The sequence below is a fragment of the Rhinolophus hipposideros genome (genome assembly GCF_964194185.1).
Source record: "Rhinolophus hipposideros genome assembly, chromosome: 6".
NCBI classification, from domain to species: Eukaryota; Metazoa; Chordata; class Mammalia; order Chiroptera; family Rhinolophidae; genus Rhinolophus; species Rhinolophus hipposideros.
The window spans coordinates 30082426-30095833 of record NC_138052.1 but is presented as its reverse complement, the minus strand read 5'-3'; the positions used below and the strand labels follow the sequence as shown (position 1 = coordinate 30095833).

At 39.5% G+C, this 13408-nt stretch overlaps 1 protein-coding gene across 4 annotated transcripts in view; it reads right to left on the bottom strand.

Annotated features, from left to right (window-relative positions):
• Positions 1-962: 962 nt before the first annotated feature.
• Positions 963-13408, bottom strand: part of LYPD6B (LY6/PLAUR domain containing 6B) — a 158423-nt gene continuing 145977 nt past the window's right edge. For all 4 annotated transcript variants that reach the window (XM_081051168.1, XM_081051166.1, XM_081051169.1 and 1 more), the window contains 4 exons: positions 11625-11776; positions 9157-9255; positions 3423-3553; positions 963-1865 (listed from right to left, as the gene is read on the bottom strand). In XM_081051168.1, the coding sequence (XP_080907294.1) occupies positions 1701-1865; positions 3423-3553; positions 9157-9255; positions 11625-11772 (543 nt within the window). In that variant the 5' untranslated portion in view covers positions 11773-11776 and the 3' untranslated portion in view covers positions 963-1700. The remainder of the gene's footprint in view (positions 1866-3422; positions 3554-9156; positions 9256-11624; positions 11777-13408) is intronic.

The following is a 13408-nucleotide window of genomic DNA, read 5'->3' as shown; positions in this document are numbered from 1 at the left end:
TAATTGCAGTTTAAAAGGTTAAACGTAATTGCAAAAATTGCAATTACTTTTGCAACAACCTAATAGGTGGTTGCTATTGACTGAAGAGTTGTGTCCCATCCCCCCCCCCCATTCATATGTTGAAGCCTAAATTCTTAAAGTGATGGTATTTGGAGGTGGGGCTTTTGGGAGATAATTAGGTCATGAAGGTAGAGCCCTCATGAATGAGATCAATGCCCTTACAAGGGAATGAAGGGAAGGGAGCTTTCTCCCTGCTCTTGGCCCTGTGAGCATACAAATAGAGGACGTTCTGCAAACCAGGATGAGGGGCCCTAACCAGACACCAATCTGCCAGCACCTTGATCTTGGCCTTCCCAGCACTCAGGACTATGAGGATTATGTTTTTGTTTGATAGTGTATTTGTTACAGCAGTCTAGCAGACTAAGAAGAAGGAGACATATTTGGCCCATGGGCCATAATTAGCCAACCCCCATCACAGGTGAATGCACAGGGCAACGATGGCATCATTAATAGATTCCATGAGGCACTCAGTGTCCTAATGGCGGATGCTCAATTTAAAAAAGAATAAAACAAAGACTCCATTAACTCATCACTATACATACAAGGGCAGAGTGTTCAAAGTGTAAAGGCAGGAAATAGGGATTCTAGAAACATAGAGAAGTTGCTCATTAGAAATTCTGAGCCTACGTTATAAAGGGGAAAGAGAAGGAAACAAGGGGACCAAATGTCTTGGGATGTTTTTAGAAAGGTTCTCTTGGTGGCCCTGACATTCAGAGAGAAGTTGACTGTATTGGGGAGTTGCCAGTTTCTCTGACCTTAATCTGCCACTATTGAGGGTACATCATATGATAAGGTGTCATCTTCCTTGATCAGGGAGGTTTCCTGAACTTCTCAATTCAGTAATTTTGCCTTTAGCATCCTAAGAAGTTTCCTTCTCCCAAAAGAAAAAACCAAGTCACTTTGGCATATAATTTTTATATTTTAAGCCCAGAATACATCATCCATGGTGCATGGAAACATAACTTCAGTGAGCTCCTTTATGGCACTGGTAAATGTGCTTCATATGAGGTCTTTGCGTCAGTCAAGAAACACACAAGCATGCGTTTTACACTGTATAATTTAAAAACTTTATTCCCCCCCCCCGCACTCCCCCCACCAGACACACACACAATTCACAAATGGGTTTCATATTAATTCAACTGGAAGTTTTTCTCCTGTACTTGCCTCTGTCATTGACTATGCCATTGTCAGGGAAATTGCTTTCTCATCAGGGGAAGGGTTAGGTGCCATAGAGATGCTCTAAGCTAATCCCAAAAATGAGAGGTTCTGACCCAGCAGCCTCTGAAGGAGTCAATGAGTCCTTTGGGCTAAAGGCCTGGTCAGGCTGGGACAGTATAAGTTACGACACCTGCCTGTTGTCAATGCTAGCAGGATCTTCCCTGCAGAAGTGACAAAATGCAGCCTATCTGACCAGGAAGCCTGGAAGGCAGATAATGCCCTCAGTGGCAGCCAAATCCCCTTCTGCAAATTCCATGGCCTCGTGCAAGAACATTTTAACGAACAACTGCCTTCTGCTTGGAGTCCAATGTGCACTCTTTGCCAACTGCAAGATTGGTCTTCACACAAAAGTTCACTGTTTACATAGTTTTTAGCTTGTGCTTCGGAGGGCTGGTCTCTGCCTCTCCTGAGAGATGATGGAATCATATCAACGGGAGCATGAAGACCCAGGCGAGCACCGGCAGGTAGAGTGTGGGGGCACTGCCGCCAGACGTTCTCTGGGCATGCATTACAGTGAAGACCGCGTTAGTGTGGTTGGTAGGTAATTCCACATTGCAGATCATTCCTTCACAGCAAGACCTACACTCCTGTCACAAATGGAAGAGGAGAGGAGAAAGAGAGAGTGAATACTAGGAAGAAGAGGAAAGGGTAAAACAAAGAAAAACCAAAGAAAGTTTTCTGGAGCTCTATCTGAGGACATACAGAATTAGGGTTGGTTATCCAGCCTATGAGTCACCCAGGTCCTTGGGTACCCTTCCCCCGATGGACCTGAAAGTAAGAACCATCTGGAGAGTCTTTTCATTGTAACTGCGATTTATCTGCATCAACCCAAGCATAAGCAAGGGAGTGAAGGGAAAGGGAAACTGAATAAGACTGTCAGATTGAGTCAGCAAATCTTCTGAAGACTTGTAAGGAAAAACACTGAAACAAACACAAAAGCTAGGAAAGTTTTGGATTGGTCATTGATTTTCTTTCTCAGTACTACTTGTTAGGAGATAATAATGACTCTCTATTGTCTATAGTAACCACAGATTCCTATCATTACAGCCACAACAGCTTGCTAATAATGGCTGCTGAGTGGTGAAAAATACTTGCTCCCTCACAGCACAGGGTATTTTCAGAGGAAGCCATCTCCTGTCATAATATCTGGTACAATGCCTCAACCTGATAACCCTAGCCATTCACAGAGGCTTCCAGGATGGCTAGGTAAGATAAAGGCAGCGACTCTTAGATTCCTTTATCAGTGATTCTCAACCCGGGCTGCACATCAGAATCGCCTTGGGGCACTTAAAAAAAACTCTTGATGCCCACCCTGAAGTTGTTTCAATTAGTCTGGGTTACCCACCAGCACAGCTTATAAAAGCTCACCAGAAGATTCTCCTGTGTAGCTAGACCTAAACACCACTGGTGTCAGATTTTCTATACACATAGGCTAAATCAAATTCTAAAATCTGATGGAATTAACATACTTTCAAGCAATTTTTTTTCCAACTAGCTCATGATTCCAGGCATGTATAAGTAAAATGCCCATTTCGAATAGTAAAATGAGAAAAAGAGATCCATTGACCTAAAATGTATCTACAGTTCATCATATCAAACTGAGGTCAATCTTTCAAACCCTTACTTCCTTATTTAAGCAGAGGTAGTGGGTGACACAAAGTTTTCTTAGTAAAAGGTGCCACCATTTTCCTCTTTCCACCTTCCAGCTCCCCTGCGCAGTGGTTTCTGGCCACGAACAAAATAGGTGAGCTGGGCTCTGCAGTCGTTGTCATTTTCTCATGGACGGTTTGCTCTTGGGCTTCCAGAGCGGACTTCAGACAATTTGCCCAAAGAACAAGGTCTAGGATCTAGGTCTGGAGTCTGGGAACTATAATTTGTTTTTAGTAACATTTTGTTGAAGAACAGAAAGTCTTCAACTTCCCTATAGTCTCCACTGCGTCATGGTAAAGGAATCTTTCCTCGAAGTATAAACATGTTCAACTTACTACTTCTTCTTCTTGCCTCTCCATATAACAATCACTAGCAACAAGCCTTAAGACAGTAATTTCTCTCTCCCTCTCTCTTCTTTTTCTCTCTCTCTCTATTCCTCTATCTTCCTCTCTCTCTCGCTCTCGCTCTCGCTCTCTCCCTCCCTCCCTCCTTACTGTATGTTCAGAATCTCGGCTGTGGTGGCAGCCAACAAAATGACATTCACTTCTTGAGGCACACTTTTTGGTGATTGATGTACTTCTTCCATGACTCGTAAAGTGGTGAACTGTCAAACAGTACTGTGTATCTACGCAGAAGAAAAGAAAAGGCAACTTCATTTTGTTAATATTGCAAAAGAGAAACTCACAACAATAATCTCAGAAATAACTAAAATCCAGGATGATACTTAGGTTTCTAGGCAAAAAATACAATGGCAGAGAACTCTAGAGTTTCTCAGTGGCATTTTTAAAAACGGCATTAGCTTCTAAAGCACATGTGTAGTTTGAAAAATAATTATAAATGGACACCTATCCTTAGGTGTCAGCTGAAGCTGAGAAAAAAATTGAACAAGCTTTTCATCGAATCACTAGGACCACCCATTTCATATGAAAGCATCAGTATTTCTCTCTCATCTGTCTCCCTCTGACACACATGTTCGGTAACTCTAAAATAAAATGAAACTTGTTCCCGTCAAATGCTATGGGTCAGAACATTTCCTGTTGCATTATTCAACTTTTGTTTCTCATATATTAATAGGCCCTGTGGTGAACTGGAATGAAAAGCAGGTGCTTCAAAATACACATCAAAGACCACCTTCTTACTCACCCAGTTCACACTCTAACCTTCCTAACGTGCTTGACTTTTCCTCAAAGAATTTCTATTTTATGCCTCGTCTTTCACTGACACTTTACTCTCTCTGTCCCCTCCCCCTCTCTATAGCTAGCTTATATGTGTGTGGGGTTATCCACTCGCATTTTATTACTTAGGGTTCTTTAAAGAAAGTTATTGTATTCAATATCCTAGAACATTTGCTTTAGTTCTGCGTATCTACTATAGTTATCTCAGGCCAATGAAATGCTTGGTTTACTGGGAAGGAACCACAACAGCAATGTTATAGAATGGGAAAAAAAATTCAACTAAAGTTGAGAATACTGCACTTATGAAATTACCTCTGTCACAAGTGGGCAAGCTACATTATATCCTTTAAGATAATTTTCTTTTTATTTATTTGTACTATTATTTTAAAAAATTTATTGAGGTAACATTGGTTAATATAAATTTTAGGTGTACAACATTATAATTCGATATCTGTATATTCTATTGCATGCTCACAATAAGTCTAGCTTCCTTCCATTACCATATATTTGACCACTTTTGCCCAATTTGCACTCCCCCCACCCTCTTCCCCTCTGGGTAACCACGAATCTGTTGTTGCTATGACTTTGCTTTGTTTTGTTAGTTCACTTGTTACTTTTTTGGTTTTATATTCCATATATGAATAACATCATATGTTTTTTTGTCCTTTTCCATCTGATTTATTTCACTTAGCATAATAACTTCAAGATCCATCCATGTTGTCACAAATGGCAATATTCATCTTTTTATGGCTGAGTAGTATTCCATTGTATGTATGTATCTTTATCCATTCATCCGTCAATGACACATTATTTCCATATCTTGGCTATTGTAAATAATGCTGTAATGAGCATAGGGGTACATATATATTTATAAATTAGTGTTTTCATATTCTTCAGATAAATACCCATAAAAGGAATTGCTGGATTATACGGTATTTCTATTACTAATTTCTTAAGGAACTTCTATACTGTTTTCCATCATGGCTGCACCAATTCACAATCCCACCAACAGTGTACAACGGTTCCCTTTTCTCCACATCCCTCCAATACCTGCTATTCCTTGTCTTTTTTATAATTGCAATTTTAACAGGTATCAGGTGATTATCTCAGTGTGGTTTTGATTTGCATTTCCCTAATAAATTACTATCTTTTCATATGTCTGTTGGTCATCTGTATGTCTTCCTCAGAAAAATATCTATTCAGATCTTCTGCCTATTTTTTAATCAGATTGTTTGCTTTTTGTTGTTGAGCTGTATCACTTCTTACTGGTATATATTTTGGATACGAACCCTTTATCAGAAATATCATTTGCAAATATCTTCTTCCATTTGGTTTGCTGCCTTTTTGTTTTGTTGATAGCTTTCTTTGCTGCACAGAAGCTTTTTAGTTTGACATAGTCCCATTTGTTTATTTTTGCTTTTGCTTTCTTTGCCTTTGGAGTCAAATTCATAAAAACACCACTGAGACCAATGTCCAGAAGCTTAGTGCCTTTGTTTTCTTCTAAGTACTTTATTGTTTCAGGTCATCCATTCAAGTCTTTCATCTATTTTGAGTTAATTTTTGTGTATGGTGTCAGATAGGGTCCGGTTTTCCCAATACATTTATTGAAGAGACTTTCCTCTCTCCATTGTATATCCTTGTTTTCTTTGTGTAAGTTAGTTGCTCATAGATGTGTGATTTATTTCTGGGCTCTAAATTCTGTTCCATTGGTCTGTAGATCTGTTTTTTTGTCAATACTATATTTTGATTACCATAGCTCTGTAGTATAGTTTGAAATTTGGGAATATGATAACTCTGGCTTTGTTCTGTTTTCTCAGGATTGCTTTGGCTATTTGGGGTCTTTTGTGGTTCCACACAAATTTGAGGATGTCTTTGTCCTATTTCTGTGAAAATGACGTTGGGATTTTGATAGGGATTACACTGAATATGTAGATTACTTTAGGTTCATTTTCTTTTTAGTAAAATGATGATGGTAAGTGCCCTGTATTTTGATAGGATTGTTGTAAGTGTCAACTAATATTAACAATAGTAAACACATACTGAGTGGGTACCACCAGCCAGGTACTCTTCTAACATATATTCACTCATTCATCCTTATAATAAGCCATAAGGTAAGCCTTAAGATAATATCCTCACGTTACAGATAAAGAAACTGAGGCACAGTTTCTTGCTCATGGTCCCGTAGGTAGAAAGTATTAGAAGGTAGGATTCTAACCTAGGCCTTTTTCCAGGGTTTGCGCTCTTAATCAGAATACTATTCTGCCTCTTAGTATACTTAATATTAAACTAGATGATGCTGTAACAGGCTCTACAAGAGCAGCTGACTTCTGAATTTAGAAGGACAGGGAACCACTAAATGTTTTGGAAAGGCATTTCAATTATATTTCAGACAAAGAAGAATCAAAAACTGGTGGCTGCTTGTGTTCATGCACAATGTCACACATGCTAGAGCAGCCCTAGAAAGTAAGAATAAAAGCCAAAGAAAAGAAAATAAGAAATGTCATTTGGGGTGGCCAGTTGGCTCAGGTGGTTAGAGCGCAGTGCTCATAACACCCAAATCACCGGTTCGATTCCCACATGGGCCAGTGAGCTGCGCCCTCCACAACTAGACTGAAAACAACGACTTGACTTGGAGCTGCCCTCCACAGCTAGACTGAAAAAAAAACAACCCCCCCCCAAAAAAACAAAAACTCCAATTTGACTTGGAGCTGATGGGTCCTGGAAAAACACACTGTTCCCCAATGCATTCCCCAATAAAATTTTTTTTAAAAAAGTCATTCTTGTCATATCCTATTACACAGAGAACCTCCTTTAACAACACCGACAGACCACAGAAATAAAGCTGTAAGATGACAAGGAAATCTGAGATGACAAAGAAAAGTAGCTGCAGGCCTGTTGGTCCCAAGAAATGGTCGACTATCACTTCCCTAAGTAATGACAAACTGAAAAGTAAGAAACTATATTCTCAGTTAGAATTCCAGATGGTTAGTATCTTGGGGGGCTTGACTGGTGTACAGCCCAGAAGGTACTGCCATGCCTGCTGGAATGCAGGGTGATTCCATGTCAACCTCTTGAAGAGCTAGGTTTTCAGGGTGGACATGGAAGAGCCAACTTTCTTCACCCTTCCATTGCTGACGTACATTTTCTTACTAGTGGAAAGCTACAGCTTCCCATACATGTTGCAACAGATGAAATTCGAAAACCCAGAAATATGCATGCATGTTCCCATTAAAAATGGTTTTGATTAATAAATGACAAACTGGAGCATTATGCTCAGACCTCTCTAGGAACAGTGTTTTGATACAATTCGAAAGAAGAGCATGGTTCCTGAAGATAAGGCTCAAGAGGATGGGCAGCAATGCCCCAGTGTACTAGTGTTCTAACCCGTATCACCCGGTTTTCAGGGGGATTTAAAGCAAATAGCTACAGAATGATTAACTACCATCTGAAATAAACACAGAGAGGCATCAGTCAACCTCAAAAACTTTGAAATAACTATGATAAATTTCTGTGAAAACTCTGGAAACAAATCCCAAAATGTATAAGCTCACGCATGCACGTCCACTCACTAGCATGCACCCAATTCAAGGTCGATCACTCTACAGAAATGTAAGAGAACCCCAAGAAAAATATTTTGGTAATTAATTATTCTTGAAAAGAAATAACGAAAGTACTGTCCAAGTAGATGTCACAACCATTTGTGCTAATTTATGGTATAAGACTCTCAGGCCCAGTAAAGGGCTCCGGTGTATACTATTTAATGGCTCCATATACTGGCTTTATCTCGAACAGGTAAAGCTATTTCACTACTACATATAATGTGATACAGAAATTTCCAAAAGATTCAAGATAACAGTAGACCAAAAGTGGTAATCTCTAAGTCTGAGTTTGTTTTTCTTGGTCTTTTACATCGGAAAACCTGAAAAAAAGATACATTCTAAAATCTGAATAGACTGATCTCCTATAGCTGTAGAGTTTTTAATTCCACATCACCCATCAGCACATCCCGATTGCTTTACGTCCATGTTTGTATATATTAAATCATTCAACTTCTCTCCCCCTCTATTCCTACGCCCTAGTCCATGCCGCCATCTTCTCTACCTGAAGGCAAGGAAAAACCCTACTTGGTGTTACCTTCTACCATCCTTTCTCCACACAGCACCCAGAACAATATTTTAGAACACAACTAGCATCTTGTATTCCCTAGTTTTAAACCCCCGACAGCCTTCCCATCACATTTACAATAAAATTCAAACTCTTTATTAGAAAAAGAAGATCCTGCACATCCTGGTCCTTACATCCAGGAGAGTCTTTCTCCATCTCCCACTAGCCCTCACTGGCCAGCCTCTCCCTCTTCACTGAAGAGGCCAAATTTTGTCTCTTGCAGTCTTTGCATCTGCTGATCCCTCTTCTTGGCATGCTGTTCTTACAGACCTCCACATGGAGGGCTTGTTTCGGTCATTCAGGTCTTATTTCAAATGTACATTCCTTAGAGAAGAGTTCCCTGGCTACCTAATCAAAGGCATCCATTCATCCCATCAACAAATATTTCCTGAGTGCCTAATATGGGCGAGGCGCTGGATTAAACCCTGGGAATATATTAGTGAACTAAATAAGCAAAAACATACTCAAACGTTTGCCACATGAAGGAATGAGTTTCCCAAGCATCAATGTATCTCAACAGTAGAGAACTTTTCCTTTGCTTTAGCCAGTAAGTATGACTTTTCTAGAGATATCATCGAGCATTTCTGAAATTCTTAGAATGCCTTAATCAACATTGTGATCTATTTGTTCTTCCTGGTAACTACCATTTAAGAAATTCCTCCTCAAGGCACACACAACTGCAAATTAAGGCTATGCCATCAGTTTCCGAGTACTCTCAGAGTAGTCTGATGTCTGGAGAGTCTCTTAAAGCAATCTCTGACTTCTATTGAACATCATCAGCCTGTTGGTTTGCTAATCTTATTACATAAAATGCCTCTGCTAAGGACCAGTCAAGAGAACCTAAATGAGGTATAATCCCAAAGGAGTCTTCCAAACTCAGCACACTTACTTTGTGGACACCATTTGTCTTCTGCCCATCGATTGCAGTTATAATTATCCCCTGCATTTTCACACGTAAAACACTTGAAGCTGTTTGGAAATGGTGTAGCTGTAAAGAAAAATGCACAGTGAAAGGGAAAGGTCAAAAAAGACAAACACTGTAAACCTCAAATATGGCACAAAATTAGTAACTGCTGTTAGATCAAACAAAATCTACAAGCCATTATCCTCAGATTTCTGTTTCTAGGGAGCTGGACTCAACTGCCAGACTTTGGGGCACTTCCTTTTATTCAATTTTCTTTAAATATTTCATCTGTGACTATCTACGATAGACTAATAAAAATGATTCCACAAGCCACTTTGAAATATCCACGGTGTTCTTTTATTATAACTTGGGAATAAGTGGGGGTTCAAGGGGATGGATAAAGGGTAGTGGCAGCCCTGGAACCAGTAATTTGATAAAGCATCATCCCTGAAAAGAACTGGAGTCAGATTAACCTGAGCTCTAATTCTGCCCTTCCCACTAATTAGTTGTGTGATTTTGAACTTCAAAGAAATAATAATACTATGTATAAGAATAGTAACAATGAAGATCCCCATGACTTGCAGAGGGATAGTGAAGATTAAACAGGAGGTTGCAAGAAAAATATCTAGTAGTAGAGTCCCTTGCACATCGCGCTGGTTTCCATCCTTATGCACTTGCATTATGGCGACATTGAACTTCAAACAAGTAATCTCATTTGATACATGTCCATTCAACCTCAACCAGGAAAGGAACATTGAATGTAAGAACGATAGTAATTCTCAGGCCCTTATTCTCAGCCCACTGTGTTATGGAAAGGAGGAATTAGGAGCTGTTGGCAGCCTGGATTGAGAGCAATAAGTATGTTCTTTTTGTCTTCATGCTTTTTTTTCCCCGCCTTGTATCTTGTTTTAATGGGCAAAAATAAAAAATACAATAAATCTGACATTTTTCTATAGGCCAGGATATAAAGCCCTGTGTAAAATTTTCAACTCTCCCATTTTTGGATGATGAAACAGATAAAAGCTCAAGGTGATCTCCAAACCATCGTAGTAACCTGACCACAAGTTGGAACAATAATTAGAAAGTCGCGGGCATTTCAAATACAGCGAAGGATATATAGTGAGCCATTAAAAAAAAGGACAAAATATCAAAAGCTTAAGTTCAGAGGACATTACACTAAGTATTGCAAGTATAGTTCAGTGTTGCCTATGCATAAAAGTGAATTAGGTACATAAAGAATGAAATAATGAAATCCACTTTCAGCTATTAAATCAGTACAGTTTAAAAAATACTAATACTCAATGCTAGTGGGTAAAGAGTAAAAGTATAAATTGGCACAATCTTTTTGATTTAATAATCCCAAGAATCTATTCTGAGGTCATTAGCCAATTGAAGAGGAGCACATATTTTAAAAGATTTTCAATGAAGCATTAACATTTAGCTTGCTTGTGACTGTGTGTGTATATGTGTGTCATATGTAAAGTATAGAGAATTGGTTACATAACCTATAGACTAGCAATATGATTTTTAAAAACTTGAATGTAAGAGGCATTAAAACATTTTCAAAGACATAGAAAAGTATTTAAAATATAGTGCAATGGAAGAAAAACTGCTACGAAATTAAATTTGTCTGCTTTCAGTATGTCATATATTTAAATACACATACATAGAAAAAACAGTGGAAGGAAATATTCCAAAATGGAAAAAAGAGTTCATGCTGACTCTTGGGATTATGAATAAATTTTATTTTCTTCTATACATTTCTTGTCTCTTTGGGACTTTCTATAATGAAAAACTTTACAGTTTTTCTCATTTTGGAAATAATTTTTTCTGATCACCCACTTGTAGTAGGCTTAAAAAGTTCAAAATTTGTCGATAATTATATAAAATATAGACATACATACAGTATACATAGATGTATTATCCTATAGCTAATATAGAAGATATATACTATTTGCTTATTTTTAAATTATTAGTGGGAAAGTTGAGTTTTATACAGCCTTTTCTAACTGTGCATAATAATGAAAATCCAAGTAGCATTCCCTTCCAAATTTCACACATACTAATCTGTTTTGATTAGTATGTTTTGATTAGTATGTCAAATTGTTAACGGCCATTTGAAAGAATCTATCACTGATGCAGAAACTTCCTGTAGCCAATATCCTTCTCCAATGAAGAGATGAACAAAGAACACTGAATTTCCTCTGCTAAACCATTCTTAGGGACAGTGTTCAAAGATAATTTTAAACAAGAACTCTTTGGAGACTTCAGCAGGGAGTCAATCCGTTTTAAAGAAATGAAGAAAATTTCAGAAGTAGTGAAGATTTTCTGATTTATTCTAGGTATAAACCAAATGTTCCATAAAAAGCACCGTCACTATAGGTGGAAACAGGGACTTCCAAATCGTCACTCGGACCCCACAGTCATGTACTATGTGGACAAGCACTACTTACGGTCAAGAGGAGGCCTCACGTTATAGAAGTTGATGTTCTTGGCAAATACCCGGTTTTCTGAGCAGATAAAGATTTGCACAACAGCCACAGCCAGAGCATGGCAATGGGGCAACATTCTGATCTCGGATATGGAAAGTCCAAAACCCATATATCTAGGATGAAAAGAGAGACGGGTTGAGTGTATTTGCATTTTACGTGTCAAGAAGAATACGTTTTGCTTCTGCTTGGAAAGGTTGATTATTCAAACGTATTCAACCATCTAGTTGTTCTCTAGGGACAGTACCTGTGAGTAAACTGCACTCTTTCTGATCACATGAAAGTGAAGCAATTACTGCCTTCTACTGGTCGGGCCTCTGCACAAGCCAGGTGAGTTTTAACAGGACACCCAATGGCCTTTCGCGTTCCAGAAGAACAAGCAGCCACTATTGGCCTGGCTGCACGCCATTCCACTGCTGCCTCAGGCTTGCTGCTTTACTTCGGGCTAAATCACCTGATCTCTTACCAAGCATGGTTTGGAGGCATGTTCAGCTGGAGTTACTGAACCACCTATCTGTCAATTCTAGTCCTTGAGTCCTTGAGGAGATCAAACCTATGTTTGATAAATTTTGCAATTCTTTCAAAACCCGGAGGAAACAATAAAAGTTGGAGTAGTGAGAAGGAGAGTGGGTAAAAGTTCAATGAGTTTGAAAAACAAAGTCTCTGCTGGATCCCAGAGCACAGACACTGAGAAGAGAAACAAAAGCCACTGTGAAATGCCATCCCGCCTGTTTGTCGCATTGGGTGCCAAGAGAAGCTGCCAGAAGGTTCTAGAGGAAACAGAATTAAAGTTGTTTGAAAAGCTAGAAACCATAGGATGCTAGTCCTGGCCCACAAATGCTGCTCACTGTTTTCATAGACGTAAAGTAGGCAAGGCTGAAACTCAATGAAACAATGGACGTGCACAAAGCCGAGTAAAAGATATTACATCTTAAGTCCCATAGATTATACCCTCTAGAAGCAGACCTGGTAGTAACAAAATCTTTAGGAGATTCAAAATGCTCAGAACCTGGAATATCACCAGTGACAGGTTCTCTTCGACTAGGTGGAGGTGTGGGCAGCAGAAAAGGTACCGTATTTGCCGGCGTATAAGACGATTTTTTGGCCCCGAAAAATATGCCTCCAAGTGGGGGGGTCGTCTCATACGCCAGGTACACTTCAGATAGACTGCCCATAGTGCTTGCCCCGTGCCATAGTGGCCTCCCGATGCCCGCCCACTTCATTCCACATACCGTTCAGGCATCAGCAGCGCTGCTGGGTGTATGCTTGGCTGTTATGCGATTTTGCTGTTATGCGATTTTACCACACTCGCAAAATCGCACACAGCCGAGCATACACCCAGTATGATAGCGCAAAATCGCGAATCGCGATACCATACTGGGTGTATGGTTGGCTGTGTGCGATTTTGCGAGTGTGGTAAATTCGGGTTACCGTATATTTCTTTACATATGCATTGAAGATTCGCGATTTTGCGCTATCATGGTGCCTGTTAGAATGTTGAAGAGCTCGCACTTGCGCACTAGTGAGGTCCCAGGGAGATGCTGATGCAAGGGTGGACCAGACTGCTATAGTGACAGGGCGGGCAAACAGGGAGCAGGGACCAATCAAATCAGGCTTTGTATACAGCCAACAGCCAACCACAATACTGCACCATTGTACAGTACAGCATAGAAAATGTCGACCAGTCAAACCCCTATCATCCCTATCATGGCACCAGCCAAAAGAAAGAAGTATGATGCAAATTTTAA